This window comes from Neomonachus schauinslandi, chromosome 4, assembly GCF_002201575.2.
Source record: "Neomonachus schauinslandi chromosome 4, ASM220157v2, whole genome shotgun sequence".
NCBI classification, from domain to species: domain Eukaryota; kingdom Metazoa; phylum Chordata; class Mammalia; order Carnivora; family Phocidae; genus Neomonachus; species Neomonachus schauinslandi.
In genome coordinates, this window is record NC_058406.1 from 103,365,140 (window position 1) to 103,387,863 (window position 22,724).

The following is a 22,724-nucleotide window of genomic DNA, read 5'->3' on the forward strand; positions in this document are numbered from 1 at the left end:
CCAGTAAATGCTGCCTCTGAGGGATAAAGGAGACAGAACTGGGTTTTACTCCCTTGGGGCACAGGGATATCCCCAGCATTCACCTCCCCGGTACAAAGACATTCATTGCCATCTGGAATGGGACCCAGTCCCTACCTGGGAGGTAGCAAAATTCCTGCTCTTGTGTTGCCTTGAAGAGGGAGCTAGCTGTTCATCAGAGCCTAATGCCAGATGCGGGGGCACTGCCCACTCAAGAGTGGGTCAGACCTCCTGCCTGCTTTCCATGTGGACACAGCCCAGTGGAGCAGCCAACCTGTAGAGAAAAACCGGGCTGGGAGAGACTCTGTCCTTGGCCATCCTCTCCTGTGGGCCCTTAAGATGATAATCTGGGCTTGGGGAGCAGATGCCATTAGAGAAGTTGAGGCTCATCCTTTCTCAAGAATACAAAATCCTTTTAAGGCAACGTGTCCCGCCTCTCCCGGCCATATAAGGGCAGCTTTGGTATAATAGCTTCTACAAAACAAGCCCCACCCAGAGCCAAGCTGGCTTTGACTTTGGCTTGGGCCTCCTGCCAGGGCAGGGCACCTGTCAGACTGGCTTAGGCCAGTTTGAGTGAGTTGGCCGCTGGTGCCTGCATTTCTACCGTGCTGAGTTCCTCAAAGGTGACCTGTATACAGGGAGAGGAGAATGTACGGAAGCTTTTTTCCAACTCATCCTCTAAGGGGGAGGCAGGGTGATTCTCTTTCACCAACAACGACCTTGGAGTTGAAAAGGGAACAGCAAGATTAACGAATAATGTCTGAGACGCAACCACACACGCTGGACAAAATTTCGGTTAAGCAGCCTCAGGTAGCCTCCGAGCCCCATGTTTATGTCAGTCGGAGCGAGCGCAGATGGGCGTGTCCTGCTGCTTCTCGGTCACGCCCATCCCGCTCTTTCTCGCTCATTGGCGAACGGCATTTTTGGGGCATGTCCAATCAGCAGTCCCCGCCCCCGCTGCGCCTATACATCGGGGCGGTTCCGCGCGGCCCTGCCTAGTAGGTGCCGGACCGCAGGGCGGACGGTGGGCTTCTGCACTGCGATCTCCGCGCGAGTAAGATGAACGGGACGCGGAACTGGTGTACCTTGGTGGACGTGCGCCCGGAGGGGCAGACCGCGGTAAGAGAGAGCGGCCGCGCCGCCTCCCCCGCCCGGTATTCTCGATTTCCAGTTCGGTCCCTCCCGTGCCCCGCGCCGAGTTCGCTGACATCACCTGGGGCCGGCTTGGTGCCATCGGCTCCCCGCGGCGCTTCTCTTTTTCTTTCTTTTTTTTTTTTCTTTCTTTCTCTTTTTCTACCCCCACGTGGATGGCAGTGGGGTCCTGGGGAGTCACGAAGGGAAGGCTGTTTCGAGGCTCGGGGACTCGGGGCATCCCTGCCGTCCGGGAGGACACTGCGGCTCCTGCTCGGGACCCCGCGCGAGTATCCGGTGCGCGCTACTCAGGCGTCCTGTGAGCAGTAGATTGGGTCGTAGGAGAAATGAGCTCCTAGAACGGGATCTCTGCTCTCGGCTTTTCGACAGACTCGGCTTTTCTGTGGGTCCTGGCGGTGTGAGAGGCCCTTCAAAGAACTTAATGGTGCTTTGGGTGGTCGGTAAGAAGACAAAGGGTAGAGAGTGAAATCCTAGGGCTTGGACCGAAGGGTGGGGCGGTAGGACTCCAGGTACACCGAGAGTGGCCAGGAACTCCACCTTTCTCTGGGAGGAATGGGGCTGTCCGCTTGGGGGTCACCTCTCTGCTCCGATTTCTTCTTCCCCTTGCAGTTCTCCTGGCTCCTCTTCCCCCATGGGCCAACCGGTAGCTTCCTGGGACGGTTTGTTCACTTTGTTTCCGGGTCCAGCTACCAAGCCCCGGGCAAGTGGATGAAGGAGATGCCAGAAACCAGGCTGGAAAGGGAAGGGAAGTGACCCTCGCGAGAGCTTCCGGACCTAGTGAGGGTGGGGGAGAGAGGGGCGTTCTCCAGCGGTAACACATCTGCTCCGCTCCCCTCACTCCCTGGCTCCCTGTCCTTGTTCTCCTCCCCACCCCAGGTGACCATATGATTTTTCTCCTCCAGAGGCAGAGGAAGGTAACTTGTGGCTGAATGTTTCTAGGCTTTGCTGGGGAACTTGACCCAGAATGGGTGTGTACTGTTTCATCGATTTTCAAGGTATTGTGGGTGAGAGTGAAATGGGAGCCAAGGGATGGGGAGTTTGTATTCCTCCATTTCCCCTCCCTCCACTCTGTATCTGATTCCCTTCCTGGGTTCCAGTCTCAGCATGCCCCCTGGGGGAGCTAATTATGGCTGCACCCCGATTATGGCTCTTCAAAATCACTCAAAATAACTGGTAGAATAGTTTCTCATTTCAAGTTTAGAGTACAGATGATCACTTAATTCTGTTCACAGTTCCCCACTCCATGTCTGTCCAGTCTGAGTGTTTCTGCCCACATTACACGTCTTGATACTGCCCAACCCACCACTCCCTCAGCAATGCAACTCTGAAGATAATAAAATCCATCCTCTATTGTGTCAGTCCCAACACCTACTGTGTGCTCTTACTCACTCTTTTGGAATGGTTGAGACAGGGAAAAGAGTATGAGGAAAATAAAGGAGAGGGGTGTTGGGCTTCTTTTTGTTGGCTGTAAAAAAGAGATCCAGAAAGGTCTTAAGACCAATGTATTGGTACTGTTGAGAATGATTTGACACACTCTTCTGTCCCTTGATATTTTGTTGCCTCTTGGGGGAGAAAGAGTCAGTAGGAAAATAGTGAGCAAGGAATTCAGTCAGTAGCCAGCCATGGATTAGTTTGAAGCTAATCAGAGATCTCTAGAATGAGGGGAGATAGAAATTCCCTTTATTCCTTCTTCCATAGACTGGACTTTAGAGGTATTTTACTGCAAAGCTGTGAATGAAAAGCATTGCGGGAATCTGTTCTTGGAGACATTCCTGAGCTGTTAAGGAGGGGAGGAGGTGGTAAACAATCAGTCAGGCGATAGGCTTTGTCCCTGGATTCCTGTCGTCTGAGCCAGCCTGAAGATAGAATTTATGGCTCTGGACAGTCTCCAGGAAGCTGTAGTATATTCACACCATCGAGTGAGTGCTCAGTGCATGCTCAGAGTGAGTGAATGAATATGTAAATGAACAGATGTTTCTCCTTGGTGTCAGCAGTGTAGACAATTTAACTGACTAGTGTGTCCTAGTGGGAGTGAGAACCCTGGGACTCTGTTGGTGTTTCCCTGCCAGCCAGGCCGTGTGTGTTGGTGCATCACACTTGGACGTGGAAATACGGCTAATACCTCTCTGGATTATTTTTATTGTTGGAGGCAGATGCAGCAGGTACAGTGAGCCAATGTTTTTCATACTGCAGATCATCACTACCAGTGGATCTGAAGTCAACTTAGTGGGATAGAACCCTAGCATTAGAAAAGAAATGGATTCCGATTATATGACATTCTGGACTAGGCAAAACTGTGGAGATAATAAAGAGATCAGTGGTTGCCAGGAATTTTGAGGGGAGAGGAATAGAGCACAGATGATTTTTTTTTTTTGTCCTAACCCACAGAATGTACATTATTCACTTTACTTGAGTGAACCCTAAGGGGAACCATGGACATTGGGTGATAATGATGTGTCAGTGTGTAGGTTCATTCCTGATAACAAATGTGCTGTTCTGGTGAGTGAGATAGGTAATGGAGAAAGCTATGCTGTGTGGGGATAGGGAGTATATGAGAAATCTCTGTACCTTCCTGTCAATTTTGTTGTAAATCTAAAACTGCTCTAAACAAAATAAAGTCTTCAAAACAAAAGAAATAGAATTAGCACTATCAGAGTGTTAGGGTGGACATTTTTAGCAAAAGTTTTGTTTCAGTTATATGTATGTATACATAATATATGTGTGTGTGTGTGTGTGTGTGTGTATGCTTACTAGATCTTGAGGTAAAATTTTTTTTAGGTCAGAGGAGTTTGCAAGCCACTGTAGTAAGTTATAATGGCAAATAGAAGTACAAACAAACTTCAAACATTTTTATTAGACGTTCCCGTCAAGTTCCTTTGGTCATAAGCAGCAGAGAGGGACTCTAGCTAACTTAAGCAGAAGAGGAATTTATTAGAAGGAAATGGGCAGTCACAGAATGTAAGGGAAAGCTTAAAAAAAAAAAAAAAGTGCGAACTAAGGCTGTTCGCATTGGCAGCACATGTACTAAAATTGAACCGATAAGGAGAAGATTAGCATGGTCCCTGTGCCAGGGCGACATGCAAAGCTGTGAAGCGTTGTTTGTCAGTGGTATTAAAATAGCAGTCAGTGGTGGCAGCTGCTAGCTACATTTGTGGTGGACATAGCGTAACTATAGAGTTGTCACAGCACTGTGGCATACCTGAGACTAATGTAACATTGTCTCAACTGTACTTCAATTAAAAAAAAAGTGTGAACCAGGAGAGTCTTGGATCTGGCTAAGTGGAAGGAACTAATGGAGGGTTTCTACATCTGGGTGAATTGGTTCCAGGTGTTTTTGCCATTCTTTTTTTTTTTTTTTTTAAGATTTTATTTATTTATTTGAGAGAGAGAGAGAATGAGAGAGAGCACATGAGAGGGAGGAGGGTCAGAGGGAGAAGCAGACTCCCTGCCGAGCAGGGAGCCCGATGCGGGACTCGATCCTGGGACTCCAGGATCATGACCTGAGCCGAAGGCAGTCGCTTAACCAACTGAGCCACCCAGGCGCCCCTGTTTTTGCCATTCTGTTCAAGATTCCAAGGAGAGGGTGACTTTGGTTTGAATGATCTGTTTCTTTCTTTTAAAAAAAAAAAAATTTTTTTTTTTTTTAAATTAAGTAGGCTCGGTTGCCTGGGTGCCTCAGTCATTAGGCATCTGCCTTCGGCTCGGGTCATGATCCCAGGGTTCTGGGATCGAGTCCTGCATCGGGCTCCCTGTTCCACGGGAAGCCTGCTTCTCCCTCTCCCACTCCCCCTGCTTGTGTTCCTGCTCTCGCTCTCTCTCTCTGTCAAATAAATGAATAAAATCTTTAAAAAAAAGATTAAGTAGGCTCCATACCCAATGTGGGCTTGAACTCACGACCCTGAGATCAAGAGTTGCATGTTCCACTGACTGAACCAGCCGACTGAGCCAGCCAGGCACTCCTCTTCCTTCCTTCCTTCTTCCTTCCTTAGGCACTTTCTTTCTTTCTTTCAGATTTTATTTATTTATTTATTTATTGAGAGAGAGAGAGCACAAGTGGAGGCAGAGGGAGAGAGAGAATCTCAAGCGGACTCCACGCTCAGTGCAGAGCCCGACTTGGGACTTGATTCCAGGACCCTGAGATCATGACCTGAGCCGAAGTCAGACGCTTAACTGACTGAGCCACCCAGGTGCCTTTCTTTCTTTCTTTTTCTTTCTTTCTTTCTTTCTTTCTTTCTTTCTTTCTTTCTTTCTTTCTTTCTTTCTTTCTCTCTTTCTTTTTTTCTCTCTTTTCTTTTCTTTCTTTCTTTCTTTCTCTCTCTCTCTCTCCCTCCCTCCCTTCCTTCCTTCTCTCTCGCTCTTTCTTTCAAGATTTTATTTATATGAGAGAGCACGCGCGAGCATGAGCAAGGGGGGAGGGCAGAGGGAGAAGCTGACTCCATGCTGAGCTTGGGGCCCAATGTGGGGCTTGATTCCAGGACCCTGAGATCATGACCTGAGCCGAAGTCAGACACTTAATTGACTGAGCCACCCAGGTGCCCCTCTTTTTTCTTTATAAATCATTTTTCAGTCAAAGGAATATATGTGCCTGGTTTTTAAAAGATTAATATTGGGCGCCTGGGTGGCTCAGATGGTTAAGCGTCTGCCTTCGGCTCAGGTCATGGTCCCGGAGTCCTGGGATCGAGTCCCGCATCGGGCTCCCCGCTCTGTGGGAAGTCTGCTTCTCCCTCTGCCTCTCTCTCTCTCATGAATAAATAAATAAAATCTTTAAAAAAAATAAAAAATAAAAATAAAAGATTAATATTATCAAAAGGCTTTTTAAAAGAAACTAGCAAGCAGTTTCCTACTCCAAGCCCTGCCCCATGGGAGAGACCACTTTCAACTCTTAGCCCTTTTGTCTGGTATTTACCCCCATGTTTCTAAATAATATGCTTAGAGTGATACTTCTTGATTTATCAGTTTTAGACATCTGTTGACTTCCTGCTGTAGGAATTATAGGAAAGTTTATACTCCCACCCCTTACATACTCTCTTTCCCTTCTCCCATCCTCCTAGTATATTTACATCACAATTTTTGGCTAAACTATGATTTCTGTTAGTAACATTGTGGTTAAGAGCCCAGTCCTGGGAATCTGACCCTACAGTGGGGCTGTAGTCAAGGCTTTGATGTTTCCTTTGCCTAAGATGATTTCAGTAAATTACTTAATCTTTTCTGTCTTAGTTTCCTCATCTATAAAACAGGGATAATAATTGCACCCTTCTAAGGTTATTGTGAGGATTAAATAAAATAATGTATGTGAAACATTAAGCACAGTGCCTGGAACACGATAAGTGCTCAATGCTGGCTGTTATTTTCTGTTTGCTCTACTTAGTGGCTTAGATGAGACTGTTTTAGCCTCTTGTGAGACCCTGCCCAAGGGATGGAGGAAGAGTCTGGGAACTCTCTGGTCTGGTCAAGGTTTGCTCCTTCTCATTATCTTCACATTTATGCTTATCTGTTCCTTTCCCCTTGCCTCTGCCAGTGGAGGATCTCTTGAGGATGAGAAGGGGCCTGTAGTAAGCCCAGAGTAACCTTCGCTAGTACCAACTCACCCAGGACTGGTCTTAGAGGAGTGATGGTCAGGATTCATATTTTAGTATCCTGCTCTAGGCCGCTTTCCTCTTCCTCCTTTTTCTGACTCATGGCCTAGGCAGCTGATGTCCCATGATGCTCTGGGCTCTTTGGTAAGATGATTCCCTTTAAGTAATCTATCAGTGTTACCCTTCCTCAGAATATTTACATTTTTTAATCTCTAATTTTTTTGTCTTTGAAAGATTTTATTTTATTTTATTTTTTTAAAGATTTTATTTATTTGACAGAGAGTGAGAGAGCACAAGCAGGGGGAGCAGCAGAGGGAGAAGCAGACTCTCTGCTGAGCTGAAGGCAGACGCTTAACCGACTGAACCACCCAGGCACCCCTCTAATTTTTTTTGTCTTGATCATTCTTGGCCAGAGAGTTTCTCTCAACAATGCCTGGGTGGATTTGCAATTTTTTCATCAGCCTACAGCTTGAACCTTTGTCTTTGCCCTGGAACAGGTGTTATTCTTTTAGGATCTTAGAAGCTGAATTAGTTTAATACCAAGTCTTTCCTGACCTCCATTCTTTAAAAAAAATTTTTGGGGGGAGGGGGTGCCTGGGTGGCTCAGTTGGTTAAGCATCTGCTTTGGCTCAATTTATGATCCCCAGGTCCTGGGATCGAGTGTCTCGTCGGGCTCCCTGCTCAGTGGGGGGTCTGCTTCTCCCTCTCCCTGCCTGCCCCCACTTGTGCTCTCTCTCTCTCAAATAAATAAATAAAATCTTTAAAAAAATTAAAAAAAATTTTTTAACTAAAGCTATGATTTATTGAAGGTTTACTATGGGCCTAATTTTTCTGTAACTACTTTAATGAACTATACTTCATAGACTGCACAAATAACCCATTTAAAATGTACAATTCAGTGGCTTTTAGTGTAGTCACTGAGTTGTACAGTCATCAACATAATCAATTTTAGAACATTTTCTCTAGCCATAAAAAATCTCGATCCATTAGCAGTCAATCCTCATTTTCTCTTAATCCCCCCAGCCCTAGACAACCACTAGTCTACTTTCTTTCTCTGAGATTTCCTGTTCTAGGCATTTTATGTAAATGTAGTCATATAATGTGTGATCCTTTGTGACTGGCTTCTCTCAGTCAGCATGATGTTTTTATGGTTGATCCATGTTGTAACATGAATCAGTACTTCATTCCATTTTATTTTATTTTGTTTTTTGAAGATTTTATTTATTTGAGAGAGAACGTGAGAGCACAAGTGGAGGGGGAGGGGCAGGGGCAGAGGGAGAGGTATAAGCAGGCTCCTTGCTGAGCAGGGAGAAGGATGGACTGACTGGGACTGACTTGGGGCTTGTTTCCAGGACCCCAGGATCATGACCTGAGCCGAAGGCAGACGCTTAACGACTGAGCCACCCAGGCGCCCTTGGACATCTATTTTAATTTCTTTTGGAGAGAGAAACCTAGGAGTGGGATTGCTGGGTCAGAATATCTTTATTTTGAAAGAGGATTCCTCTGGACTCACTGGTACTCCAGAGGAATGAATGAATTCCAAAATGCTGACAGCACTGGCTCTGTGACCCCAGGGTGGGGAAGAAACTCCTGGGCAGAGGGACCTTTCAAGTTTGGTGACTGCCTGTTCCTTCCACTCAGGACACCTGTCCCCAGCTCAGCCCGTAAATTCCTCCTCACACCATTCCGTCTCCCCCATCCATCGCCAGATTCTTACTTTCTAGAGTACTACAGCTGATGTCTCCAAGCCTGCCAGGAATCTGGGGAATCCTGAGCTTTGCTAGAGGATCTGGGATAGGAGGCTTAGCCAATCACCTGGCATTTGGCGCCATATTTTTCTGGGGTGGGGGATGGGGTGTTCACCCAGATGGTTTCGGTTCCAGACACATATACTCAGCAGGTGAGACGAGCTTCTCCGACTGCCGGTAATTATGGTACGTGCCTCTCTGGGTCACAATGTCCTTGTGAAATGCTTTTGTTTCTTAGGGGTGGGGAGGTTTAGTTAGGGGAATAGGTATGTGCCAGGGAGGCTGGTGGCCTAGGTTTAAGCCTGGCCAGCAGGGGCAGGTAGAGGAGAAGAAAATAGAGGGTATGATGGAGATGGGTAGATGAAGGAAGAAAAAGGAAATGATTTTCTAGGGTCTGGAGGCACAAAAGTAAAAAATGACAAAATGACGAGAGAGGAGGGAGCACTGCCCCTCCATCCCAGGCTGACTGAGCACCTGGCGGGTTTCCTGGAGACCGACTAGCTCAGCAAAAGGGTGTCTCCTTCAGAGTTGAGCATTTAGGAGCCCACCTCCCTCCCTTTTTTTTTTTTTAAAACAAAATCCACATTTTATTTAGGTTGAAATAAACTATACAAAATTGATTTTCTTCACCAAAAATAACAGCACTATTTTCTGTATTATTCCTAGATGAACAACAAAACACTTATTTTTGTAGGTTTTCCAGGTTTTATTTGTAAATCAGGACGAGGCAGTAGATACAGTCATGGAAAAAGAGGAAAACAGACACATCAGTTGTCAACATCCATGGCCTCTGATCCTGTCTTGAGCATGAACAGAGGTGTTCAAGCCCACCTCCCTCCTTATACACACTCACTGTTAGGCCTCTTCTGCCCCGGCGGTTTCCTGTGCCAGGTCTCCAGGTGATGAGAAAGGCTGCCCCATTCAGGGTGCCACCCTAAATTCTTTTTCTCATTTCACCTCGCAATCACCCTGGTCAGCCCTCTGCATGGTGTTTGTCCAGCCCATGCCGCTGGGCAGGTAGCCAGGCAAAAAACAGACACCTGTTTTGTTGGCTAATCTGTGGGGAGGAGTGGAATAATTCTTTGTGTCATACTTGACAAGGGGCCATCTCTGGCCTAGAGAGCCCAGTAGAAGGCAGAACCAAGGCTGCCCAAAACCTGAGAGTGGAGTGGCAGCCAAGGGAGTGTAAGCCCCAACCACCCTGTCTGGCCCTCTTTGACTTTATTGGGGCTTTCCTTGTGCTGGCCTCTTGGGAGCCAGTGTTTCAAGCAGCTGGCTATTCCCATTTCTCAGGGGATAGGACTGAGGGACGGAGTGATGGAGGAATGGGTTATAGAGTGAAGATGAATTAAGGATGCTGGCTTCCAGCTCAGGGACAATCTCTACTGCCCTTACTTCTTAGAAAGACCCTTGACCCTCACCTGCCACCCATGCTCATGGCCCCCATAGCAGCCTGGGGAGTAGGAGCAATAATTTCCTATAGATCTGTCCCCTATCACATGAGCCTGGGGTGTGAGAACCTCTGGGGCCTCCCTCTTTATCTCCCTATCATTTCTCCACAACGTCTTGATCTCTAACCCCTCAGCTATGTGTTTATCCCCTCCCTGCTCTGAGGAGTGACTCACAGCTGGAGATTTGTTTGAACAGAAGCGAGAGGCTGCCTGTAATTTGGAGGTGGCTGGGCTTCTCCCCAAGAATGTTTATGAGGTTAGAGGCTGCTTACCTTGTGATTAGCTGCTTCTTTTTCCCTAGAGAAGGCTCTGCTTCTTATCTTGCCTTTCAGAGAGTGCCCAGTGGGACTTCCCTGCTAGACATTTTGGGGTATTCCTAAAGCTCCCTGGAACCTTCTCATAGCCCTGAGATCACTCCAGCTCCAGAAGACAGCTAATGGCACCAGGCAGAGTTGGGCCTGGGTTTCCCTCCTTAGCTCTGGGCTGGGGTTGTGGTTTGAAGTTCATGGCCTTGCAGACTGGATTCTCTGGTTCTGGAGGCTGAGGTGGCATAACCCTAGATTTGTTCACAGGCTTCATTTAGACAATTTGGCTCACCCACCCTCCTCCCCGTGTCTTCCCAGAGCTCCTTGGGAAAGTAATGCTGTCTCACCTTTGTGAAGTGATTTATGGTTTGCAAAGCACTTTCACACTATCCTACATCTCTACCTGTCCTGCGTTAAATATAGGCAGGGTACCTATTATCACTACCATTTTGCAGATAGAAAACAGGCCCTGAGAGATAAAGTGATTTGCTCAAGGATTAATAGGTGTCAGTTTGACTCAGACCCCACCTCCAACTCCAAGTTTAGCACTTTTTCTTGCCTTCTCTTAATTTAGATATTTTACTAGACCAGTGCTGCACAAACACATTTTTGTTGCTAAAGTTTAAAACACTAGAAGCATGGACTGAAAGTCCCTTTACTCCTTTGTCCGTCTCCTGTTTAATGTGTATAAAGTCAGTGCTTTTCCCATGTGCTTACATTCTAGAAATGCCCTGTGGCATGGTGGTTGGGAACACTGACTCTAGAGCTACAGGACCTGAGTTTGAATCCTGGCTCTGACCCTTGCTAGTTATATAGCTGTGGGCAAGATACTTAACGTCTGTGCCTTGGTTTTCTCATCTATAAAATAAGGATATTGATAATAATATTTACCATATAGTACTATTATGAGGATTAAATGAGTTAATATATATAAAGTGCTTAGAACAGAGCCCAGTAGGGCTCAGCACATAGTAATTGCTATATATAGGAGTTGACAATTACTGTAAACATATATATATATATGTACTTAAATAAATAGGAAGTCATTTTTTTATGAATTAGTGCCTTGCTTTTTTCCTACTTTATCTTGGAGATCATTTTCTGTCAGTTCACAGAAGTTTATTTTTTTTAAAGATTTTTTATTGATTTATTTGACAGAGAGAGAGACAACGAGAGAGGGAACACAAGCAAGGGGAGTGGGAGAGGGAGCAGCAGGGAGCCCCCTGCTCAGCAGGGAGCCCGACGCGGGGCTCAATCCCAGGACCCTGGGATCATGACCTGAGCCGAAGGCAGCCGCTTAACCGACTGAGCCACCCAGGCGCCCCGAAGTTTACTTTTTAAAAAAGATTTTATTTATTTATTTGACAGAGAGAGACACAGTGAGAGAGGGAACATGAGCAGGGGAAGTGGGAGAGGGAGAAACAGGCTTCCTGCTAAGCAGGGAGCCCGATGTGGCGCTTGATCCCAGGACCCTGGGATCATGACCTGAGCCAAAGGCAGACGCTTAACAACTGAGCCACCCAGGCATCCCCAGAAGTTTATTTATCAGCAGTGTAGTATTCCATAGTGCAGATGATACCATACTTCATTCACTCACTCACCTACTAGAGGATAGTTATGCTGTTCCCAGTTTGTAACTATTGTAAACAGTACTGCCATCAACAGTTTGACACATGTATCTTTGGGCAAATGTGTGTGGATTTTCATAAGGCATATTCCTTTTTTTTTTTTTTAAAGATTTTATTTATTTGACAGAGAGAGACACAGTGAGAGAGGGAACACAAGCAGGGGGAGTGGGAGAGGGAGAAGCAGGCCTCCCACCGAGCAGGGAGCCCGATGTGGGACTCGATCCCAGGATCCTGGGATCATGACCTGAGCCGAAGGCAGACCTTAACGACTGAGCCACCCAGGCGCCCCTCATAAGGCATATTCCTAAAAGTGGAATTACTGGGTCAAAAGGTTTACAAAATGTGCAAATACTTTTTATTAATATTGCCAAATTCCCAAAATACTTGTATAAACTTACACTCTCTCTAACGATATATGAGATTACTCTTTCTTCCTGCACCCTCACCAATCCTGGATATTATCAGTATCTTTTTTTTTTAAAGATTTTATTTATTTATTTTGTGAGAGAGAGAGAGCATAAGCGAAGGGGAGGGGCAAAGAGAGAGGGAGAAGCAGACTCCCCGCTGAGCAGGGAGCCGGACTCAGGGCTCCATCCCAGGATCCTGGGATCATGACCTGAGCCGAAGGCAGATGCTTAACTCACTGAGCCACCCAGGTGCCCCAGTATCTTTAATATTTGCCGATTTGTTGGTCTACAAATGCTATTTCTGCAGGATTTACATGAGGAAAAGTCCATTGCTTTACTGAGAGCAAGAAAGAAGGCTTGTGTATATGGGAAGCTCTAAAGCATAGCAATAAAGTGGACAGCTGTGCACTGAACACTCAGCTTAAGAAATAGAACATTACCAATCTTTTTGAAGCCCCTGGGGTCCTTCCTAGTTCATAACCCTCTCCTTCCTCCACAGAAGTGATCACTGACTCGAATTTTGTGTTTATTTCCTTGCTCTTTATTATACTTTTCCTACATGGACAAGTGATATAGTGCTTGAGTTGACATATTTTGAACTTTATATTCATGATATTATCTATATTCTCTAGCTTGTTTTTTTTATTAATTAATTAATTAATGAAAGTAATCTCTGCACCCAATGTGGGGCTTAAACTCATGACCCCGAGACCAAGACTCGCATGGTCTTCCAACTGAGCCAGCCAGGTTCCCCTCCTATAGCTTGCTTTTAAACTTACCATTAATTTGGAGATTCATTCATGTCGATACGTGAAGCTGTAATTCAGTTATGTTCACAGATGAATACTAGTTCACTGTACTAATATGCCAGAGTTTATTCATCCATTTTCTTGTCGGCGGATCATCTGGGCTGTTGCCAGCGTGTAGCCATTACAAACAATGCTGCTGTGAGCATATATCTGCATGTTTCCTCTTTACACTTCTTTTTCTTTTTTTTTTTTAAAGATTTTATTTATTTATTCATGAGAGACAGAGAGAGAGAGGCAGAGGGAGAAGCAGGCTCCCAAGGAGCAGAGAGCCCGATGTGGGACTCAATCCCAGGACCCTGGGATCATGACCTGAGCCGAAGGCAGACGCTTAACCGACTGAGCCACCCAGGCGCCCTACACTTCTTTTTCTTAATTTAAAGATTTATTTATTTATTTGAGAGAGAGAGCGCGCATGAGTGGGAGGGGCAGAAGGAGAGGGAGAGAGAGATTCCCAAGCTGACTCCAAGGGCTGAGCTCAGGCTTCATCTCACGACCCTGAAATCACCTGAGCCGAAACCCAGAGTTAGAGGTTTAACCAACTGCACCACCCAGGTGCCCCTACACTTCTTAAATCTATCAATTTAGTGAAATTCTCCCCAAGATGATAACTCATTATTGTTTTAACTAACATTTCCCTAATTACTGGTGAGGTTGAACATCTTTCATATATTTTTAAATTTTACATTAAAAATTTTTCCAATAATAGGTTTTATTTAACCCAATATATGCAAAGGTTTTCATTCCAAGTGATCAGGATAAAAAGAAATTATTCAATTTTTTGTACTATGTCTTTGTACAGAACATCTCTATTTGGACTGGCCACATTCCCAAGTGGTCAGTAGCCACTTGACTTAACTGACCCAGCTCCCTGTATTCAGACCAAACCTCTACTTTATCAATCCATATGTCCCATCTATCTACCAACTGATTTATTTATTTATACATTAAACTTTTAATTTTATTATATCATTATTTTTATTTTTATTTATTTATTTATTTTTAAAGATTTTATTTATTTGACAGAGAGAAACACAGCGAAAGAGGGAACACAAGCAGGGGGAGTGGGAGAGGGAGAAGCAGGCTTCCCGCCGAGCAGAGAGCCTGATGCGGGGCTCGATCCCAGGACGCTGGGATCATGACCTGAGCTGAAGGCAGACGCTTTAACGACTGAGCCACCCAGGCGCCCCTATATCATTATTTTTAATTGAAATATAATTGACACACCTCGTGACATTAGTTTTAAGTGTACAGCATAGTGATTCAATAAGTCTATATGTTATGCTGTGCTCACAAGTGTAGCTACCATCTGTCTCCATGCAGAGTATCTTTTCATATGTCTATTAGCTACTTATATTTCTTCTTAGAGTTACCTTTCTTAGCCTTTGCTCATTATTTTTGTTTCCCCTCTTTTTGTGTTTGCCTTTTCCAGTATTCCATATTGCTTCTCTAAACTGAGAAGTTTGAGTTTCTCGTAAGAAAGGGAATTGGGGGAAATCCTTGGTCTCATCACCTGGAATTGATGCAGTGTATATTTTTTGAGAACCTACTTAGTTCAGACACTGTGCTAAGTAAGCTTCTGATTTTACTGGAGGAGTTGCATGAATAAGTAGTTATAAAGGAATGGGATCATTGCTATAGTGTAGTATGCGGTGGGTGTAGGGAGCAGGCTCTGACCCAGGAGTGCTGGGCTAAGACCCTTAGAGAAAGGATGCCTGAGCTGGGAATTCTCCAAAGAAGCAAGGGATGGGAAGGGACCCAGAAAGAGAAAGCAACATGTGCATTTATGGGGAAGTGAAACACATAGTGCATCAGAAGACTCATCCACAGAAAGAGATTTGGATTTGGGTGCCTTCCTACAATTGGACCAGGAAAGTTTGGGGTAGAGTGTAGGGTACAGGTAGGGTAGTGGGAGGAGTCAAGACATGTGGTATAGACAATGATAAGCCTAGTCCTGAGGGAACTTTAGTGCCATGAGGAATTTTAATTTTTTTAGAAGATCTTATTTAACAATGACATACATACAGAAAAGTGCATGTATCATAAATGTACAGTCAAGTAATGTCACAAACTGGAAATATTTCTCAACCCAGCATCTAGAGCAAGAAACAAATCATTAGCCCCACAGAAGCCCCTGCTTCTAGTCATTATCCCCTTCTAGTCGGTACCTACCCCTGTCCTCCAGGGGTAACCACTATTGTGACTTCTAAAGTATATATTAGTTTTGCTTGTTTTTATACTTTGTGTATAAGTGGAATCATATAGTATACTTTTGTGTCAGAATTCTTTTGCTTAACATTTCTGTGAAGTTTATCCACGTTGCTACAGTAGTTCATTCTTTTTCATGGCTGTACACTGTTCCATTGTATGACTATATCACAATTTTAATTTATCTATTCTACTCTTTTTTTTTTTAAATGTGGTTTTAGGGGGTGCCTGGGTGGCGCAGTTGGTTAAGTGTCTGACTCTTGGTTTCAGCTCAGGTCATGAGATCAAGCCCTGTGCCCGACTCTGTGCTCAGCACAGAGTCTGCTTAAGATTCTCTCTCCCTCTCCCTCTGCCTGTTCCCTCAATGCATGCTTGCTCGCTCACTCTCTCTCTAAAATAAACAAATACATCTTTTAAACGAATATGGTTTGGGACCCCTGGGTGGCTCAATTGGTTAAGTATCTGCCTTTGGCTCAGGTCATGATCCCAGGGTCCTGGGATCGAGTTCTGCATCGGGCTCCCTGCTCAGCAGGGAGCCTGCTTCTCCCTCTACCTGCTGCTCCCCCTGCTTGTGCTCTCTCTCTCTGACAAATAAATAAATAAAATCTTTTTTTTAAAAATGGGGTCTTAGGGGTGCCTGGGTGGCTCAGTTGTTAAGCGTCTGCCTTCGGCTCAGGTCATGATCCCAGAGTCCTGGGATCGAGCCCCGCATCGGGCTCCCTGCTCAGCAGGAAGCCTGCTTCTCCCTCTCCCACTCTCCCTGCTTGTGTTCCCTCTCTCGCTGTGTCTCTCTCTGTCAAATAAATAAATAAAAATCTTTAAAAAAAAAGGGGGGGTTTTAGGGGCACCTGGCTTAGTCAGAAGAGCATGCGACTCTTGATCTCGGGGTTGTGGGTGTTGAGATTACTTAAAAATAAAATCTTTAGGGGCCCCGGGGTGGCAGAGTCAGTTAAGTGTCTGACTCTTGGTTTCAGCTCAGGTCATGATCCCAGGGTCCTGGGATTGAGCTCTGTGTTGGACTCCATGCTCAGTGTGGAGTTTGCTTGAGATTCTCTCTCTCCCTCTCCCTCTGCCCCTCCTGCTTATGCTGTCTCTCTCTCTCTAAAATAAATAAATAAAATCTTTAAAAAATAAAATAAAATCTTTAGGGGTGCCTGGGTGGTGCAGTAGGTTATGAGGCCGACTCTTGGTTTTCACTCAGGTCGTGATCTCAGGGTTGTGAGAAGAAGCCCCATGTTGGGCTCTGTGCTCAGTGCAGAGTCTGCTTAAGACTCTTTCTCTTTGCCCCTCCCCCATGTGCTCTCTCTCTCATTTTTAAAAATAAATAAGTCTTAAAAAAATAAGATCTTTAAAAAAAGAAAATAAAGAGGCGCCTGGGTGGCTCAGTTGGTTAAGCATCTGCCTTCAGCTCAGGTCATGATCTCTGGGTCCTGGGATTGAGCCTGGCATTGGGCTTCCTGCCCAGCAGGGAGTCTGCTTCTCTCTCTTTCTCCCCCCGCCCTGCCCCTCCCTACCACAGTTCTCTCTCTCTCAAATAAATAAAATCCTTAAAAAAAAATTTGGTTGTATGTAAGTAAGTAAGTAATCTCTATACCCATCCTGGGGTCAAACTTTCAACCCTGAGATTGAGTTGCGTGCTCTACCAACTTAGCCATCCAGGTGCCTCTATCCATTTTCTTCTTGAACATTTGGATAAATTCTAATTTTGGGCTATTATGAGAAATGTTACTGTGAACATTCTAGTATCATTTTTTTATGAGTAGAATTTTTTTGTTTTTAGGGGGAACATAGGTATACATTTCTTTTTTTAAAATTTTTTATTGTTATGTTAATGACCATACATTACATCATTAGTTTATTTTTTTTTTTTTACATCATTAGTTTTTGATGTAGTGTTGCATGATTCATTGTTTGTGCATAACACCCAGGGCTCCATGCAGAATGTGCCCTCTTTAATACCCATCACCAGGCTAACCCATCCCCCCACCCCCCTCCCCTCTAGAACCCTCAGTTTGTTTTTCAGAGTCCATTGTCTCTCATGGTTCATCTCCCCCTCCGATTCCCCCCCTTTATTCTTCCCCTCCTGCTATCTTCTTCTTTTTTTTTTTTCTTAACATATATTGCATTATTTGTTTCAGAGGTACAGATCTGAGATTCAACAGTCTTGCACAATTCACAGCACTTACCATAGCACATACCCTCCCCAATGTCTATCACCCAGCCACCCCATCCCTTGGGTAGATAACTGGGAGTAGAATTGCTGTGCTACAGGGTTTGCAAATGTTCATCTTTGGTAGATGTTTCCAAGGAAATTATGGTAACAAGCAATCCCACCATCAGTGTAGGAGAGTTCTAATTGTTCCATAGCCCCCAACAATGGTTTTTTGCTCTCATTTGTAGTCTTTCTGATGGGTATTTTGTAGTATTGCCTTGTGGTTATTGTCTAGCTCTTTGGTGACAATGACTAATGAGACTGAACCCTTTTCAGATGTTTATTGACCATTTGGATATCCTCTTATGTGATGTGTCTTTTGAAGTCTTTTGTCCATTTTTCTGTTGGGCACCTGCTTTCTCTCCCTTTCTTTCCCTCCTTGCCCTTTCTCTCTCTCTCTTTCTTTAAGTAAACTTTTTATTTTGGAATAATACTAAGTTAAGTTTATAGGAAAGTTGCAAAGATATTACAGAGAATTCTCAATATACTCTTTGCTCAGTTTCCCCCAATGTTAACATCTTACGTAACCATGGTACCTTTGTCATAACTAAGAAAATTAATGTTGATACAAGACTATTAACTAAAGTATAGGTTTTATTTGGATTTTGCTAGTTTTTCCACTAATGTACTTTTTCTGATCCAGGATCCAGTCCAGGAGACCATGTTGTATTTAGTCTTTTTGTTTTATAGGAATTCTTAATATATTCTGAATATTCTTTGCCAGATATATAGAGTGAATACCTTCTGCTCTGTGGATTGTCATGCACTCTCTTTTGATGAACAAAAGTTCAAAATTTTAATATAGTCCAATTTATCAAATTTTTTATGGGGAAGATATTTTTTGCTTTTTACATTTAAATCTGCAATACAGGGACACCTGGGTGGCTCAGTCAGTTAAGCTTCTGCCTTCAGCTCAGGTCGTGATCCCAGAGTGCTAGGATCGAGTCCCACATCAGGCTCCTGCCTGCCATTCCCCCTGCTTGTGCTCACTCTCTCTCTGACAAATAAATAAATAAAATATTTAAAATAAATAAATAAATATGCAATCCACTTGAAATTGATATTTGTATATGGTGTGAGGTAGAAGTAAATATACATCTTTTTCCAACAAGACTCTTTTACTTTAGCGATAAGCATATGCTATGGCAAATATTTTGAAGAGGAGCATTACATTAAATTTTGAGGAGCAGTACATCAAATTTTGAGGAACTGGAACTTTTGTTTATGTGTTTTAGTCACTATATTTTCACTTAAGCATCATACTGTCCATCTTACCAACTAATACGCTAAGACTGAGGGAGAATAAATCAATACACACAACAAATGAAAGCCAGAATCAGTGTTTGAGCACAGGTCCAACTGTTCCAAATGTGATTCTTTTTCTGCAAAGAAGAGAGAAAGTCATTTGGGCTTGAGGGGTAACAGACCAGGCAATAAATTTGGTGGTAATCTAGGTACTGTTGTGTATCATCTCATTCTAACTGTCAAAAGAAAATATATTTTCCGAAATAAAAAAATAAATATATAAGAAATAAAAAGAGGGGTGCTTGGGTGGCTCAGTCATTAAGCGTCTGCCTTTGGCTCAGGTCATGATCCCAGGATCCTGGGATCGAGTCCCGCATCAGGCTCCCTGCTCCGCCGGAAGCCTGCTTCTCCCTCTCCCACTCCCCCTGCTTGTGTTCCTTCTCTCCCTGCCTCTCTCTCTCTGTCAAATAAATAAATAAAATCTTAAAAAAAAAAAGAATTTGACAGTAATCTACAAAAGTGGGGGCAAGGGAGGGGGCTTAGTTTGAATACCTAAGTTTATTTAATCTATTCAGTGGCATACTAGTGGCCATTAAGAGCCAGTTTTGAAGAATGTTGAGTATGATGGAAATTAACAATGTAATATTAAAGGGAAAAAGCAAGTATATAACTTTGTACAGTAGTATGTTTTAAAAAAATAGGCGTAGAAAGATTATAAGGAATACACTAACATTTTTTTTTTAAAGATTTTATTTATTTATTTGACAGAGAGAGACACAGCGAGAGAGGGAACACAAGCAACAGGCAGAGGGAGAGGGAGAAGCAGGCTCTCCGCTGAGCAGGGAGCCCGATGCGGGGCTCGATCCCAGGATCCCGGGATCATGACCTGAGCCGAAGGCAGACGCTTAACGACTGAGCCACCCAGGCACCCCTCGTTTGTTGTTTTTGAGTGTTACCTGTTTGTATAGACTTTTAATGATTGCTCAGGGTATTACACTTGTATAACTTATCACAGTCTACCAGTTGCCATTTTACCAGTTTGAGTGAAGTATAGAAACCTTACCTTCCTTTACCCTCCCCCATTCATAATAAAATTAATTTAAGTATTAACTCTATGTACTTTTATTTATTTATTTTTTTAAAGATTTTATTTATTTAGAGAGTGAGAGAGAGTGGGAGAAGGGAAAGAGGGAGAGGGAGACAGAGAATCTCAAGCAGATTCTCCACTGGGCGTGGAGCCTGAGTGGGGCTTGATCTCACTACCCTGAGATTGTGACCTAAGCTGAGATCAAGAGTTGGAAGCTCAGGAGCACCTGGGTGGTTCAGTGGGTTAAGCGTCTGCCTTCTGCTCAGGTCATGATCCCAGAGTCCTGGGATCGAGCCCTGCATCAGGCTCCCTGCTCAGCAGGAAGCCTGCTTCTCCCTCTCTCACCCCCGCTGCTTGTGTTCCCTCTCTTGCTGTCTCTCTCTCTGTAAAATAAATAAAATCTTAAAAAAAAAAAAAAAAGTTGGAAGCTCAGCTGACTGAGTCACTGAGGTGGTCCCTCCTCTGTGTACATTTAGAACCTAATCAGACAGTGTCATAATTTTATCTTCAACCATCAAACATATTGTAGAAAGCCCAAGAGGAGAGGGAAAACCTATTGTATTTAATGATGTTTTTGCTTCCATGTTGTTTCTGTCTTTCTCATGTTCCAAAGTTTCTTTTGTATTGTTTCCTTTCTGTTTGAAGACCTTTTACAGACTTTTTTTTTTTTTTTAAAGAGATAAAGGGAGAGAGAGCTCTCGAGGAGGGGAAGGGCAGAGGGGGAGGGAGAGAATCCCAAGCAGACTCTGTGCTGAGTGCAGAGCCCGTCATAGGATGCCGAGCCCACACAGGGCTGCATCCCAGGACCCCAAGATCATGACCTGAGCCAAAATCAAGAGCCAGCTGCCTAACCGACTGAGCCACCCAGGTGCCCCACTTTTTAAAAAAGATTTTATGGGCGCCTGGGTGGCTCAGTCGTTGGGCGTCTGCCTTCGGCTCAGGTCATGATCCCAGGGTTCTGGGATCGAGCCCCGCATCGGGCTCCCTGCTCCGCGGGAAGCCTGCTTCTCCCTCTCCCACTCCCCCTGCTTGTGTTCCTGCTCTCGCTATCTCTCTCTCTGTCAAATAAATAAATAAAATCTTTAAAAAAATAAAAAATAAAAAGGATTTTATTATTTATTCCAGAGAGAGAGTGCAAGAGTGGGGGGAGGAGCAGAAGGAGAGGGACAAGCAGACTTCACGCTGAGCACAGAGCCCAATGTAGGACTTGATCTCAGGACCCTGAGATCATGACCTGAGGCTAAATCAATAGTCGGACACTTAACTATCTGAGCCACCCAGGTTCCCCTACAGCCATTCTTTTAGTGTAGCTGTATTGGTAACAAATTCTCTTAGTTTTCCTTTACCTGAGAACATCTTGATTTCCCCCTCATTCCTGAAGTAGATTTTTTGGTCGTAGGATTGTTGATTAAGAGGTTTTTTTCAGTACTTGAAAATAGTGTGCCATTTTCTCCTGGTCTTCCTGGTTTCTGATGAAAAATCTCCTTTTTATTCAGAGTGTTTTCCCCTTATAAGTAAGGTGGCATTTTTTTCTCTGACTTGAAAAGATTTTTTCTTTGTCTTTAGTTATCAGAAGTTTAATTATGATGTGTCTTGGCAAGATTTGGGGGCTCATCGTGTTTGGGATTTGCTCAGCTCCTTGAATCTGCGGGTTTATGTCTTTTGCAAAATTTGGAAAGTTTTCAGCCATTATTTCTTTGAGTACTTTTGCAAGTTGCCTACTTTCTCCTGTCCACCTGGAATTCTGATAACATGAATGGGTGAGATGACTTCTCAAAGGCTTCCATCTAGCCTAGTTGTCTGTGCTCTTTCAGTTAGAATGCCTGGGTTCATACAATAAACCAGACTTGATGATCTTCATTAGCTAATAATAACCTCTTTATTTTGGCTGAGGGATGCCCCAGCTTTCCCCAGATGCCTCCCGGTATGGAGAGATGTTTTAACCTAAGTGCCTGTCTGTGTCCTGGGGAAAAAAGAGTTGGCAGCCACTCTGGCTATTTTGAAATCATTTCCTCTTCTTTCTTGTGTAATGTTCTCTTGACCTAGATGTCATGGAGCACTCATATACATTCAGAAAATACTTACCTGTGTAAAGGACTGTGGCAGACAGCAGCCCACAAGGAGTTAACAGAAGGGGCAATTCCTCATGGAACATAAATAACTGAGAGGCAGGTGCCACGGGAGGCCCTGTGATGCTGAGGGAGCTGGGGGGGTGTTCCCACTGGATGTAGGGAAGAGTCATGCAAGATGTGGATTTCAGTATGAATTCTGGAGGGCCTGGTAGATGCCCCATGTGAAAATGGGAAGAAAGGACATTTAAGACAAATGGTGAAAGCCAAGTCACTGAGGTGAGATGTACTGGGCCAGGGGCTTTGAGAAGCAGTAACAGAAGAAGTGAGTTGACCCAGGCTCCGGAGGGCCTGAAATGCCCCCACTAAGGACCTAACTTGTATTTGGTAGGAATTAAGTATTTTTGTAAAAGCAGCTACACTGCTAGGATTGGGAAGGTTGAAGGGCCATGTGGGAGTGTCTTCCATCTGTCCCAAATTTGGGTTCATTTCAAGAAGTAGGAGGAGGCTAATATTTGACTACCTCTCTCTTACGTGGCAGAGAACAACCTCCATACACTTTCAGTTAATTTTCTTTCTTTTTTTTTTTTTAATTTTTTTAATTTATTTATTTGACAGAGAGAGACACAGTGAGAGAGGGAACACAAGCAGGGGGAGTGGGAGAGGGAGAAGCAGGCTTCCCGCAGAGCAGGGAGCCCGACGCGGGGCTCGATCCCAGGACCCTGGGATCATGACCTGAGCCGAAGGCAGACGCTTAACGACTGAGCCACCCAGGCGCCCCCACTTTCAGTTAATTTTCAACAAAAAAACCC

General features: G+C 44.4%; 1 protein-coding gene and 1 non-coding gene across 5 annotated transcripts in view; both read left to right on the forward strand.

Moving 5' to 3' along the window:
* The first annotated feature begins 1,027 nt into the window (after positions 1 to 1,027).
* Positions 1,028 to 22,724, forward strand: part of TUFT1 (tuftelin 1) — a 42,966-nt gene continuing 21,269 nt past the window's right edge. For 3 of the 4 annotated variants that reach the window (XM_021688108.1, XM_021688109.1, XM_021688112.1), the window contains exon 1: positions 1,028 to 1,137. In XM_021688108.1, the coding sequence (XP_021543783.1) occupies positions 1,078 to 1,137 (60 nt within the window). In that variant the 5' untranslated portion in view covers positions 1,028 to 1,077. Of the gene's footprint in view, positions 1,138 to 3,239; positions 3,333 to 22,724 lie in introns of those variants that run through there. The other variant, XM_021688111.2, reaches the window with a different exon arrangement.
* LOC123324712 lies at positions 4,173 to 4,277 on the forward strand. The gene has a single exon (XR_006539983.1). It is a non-coding gene; the product is annotated as a U6 spliceosomal RNA (small nuclear RNA).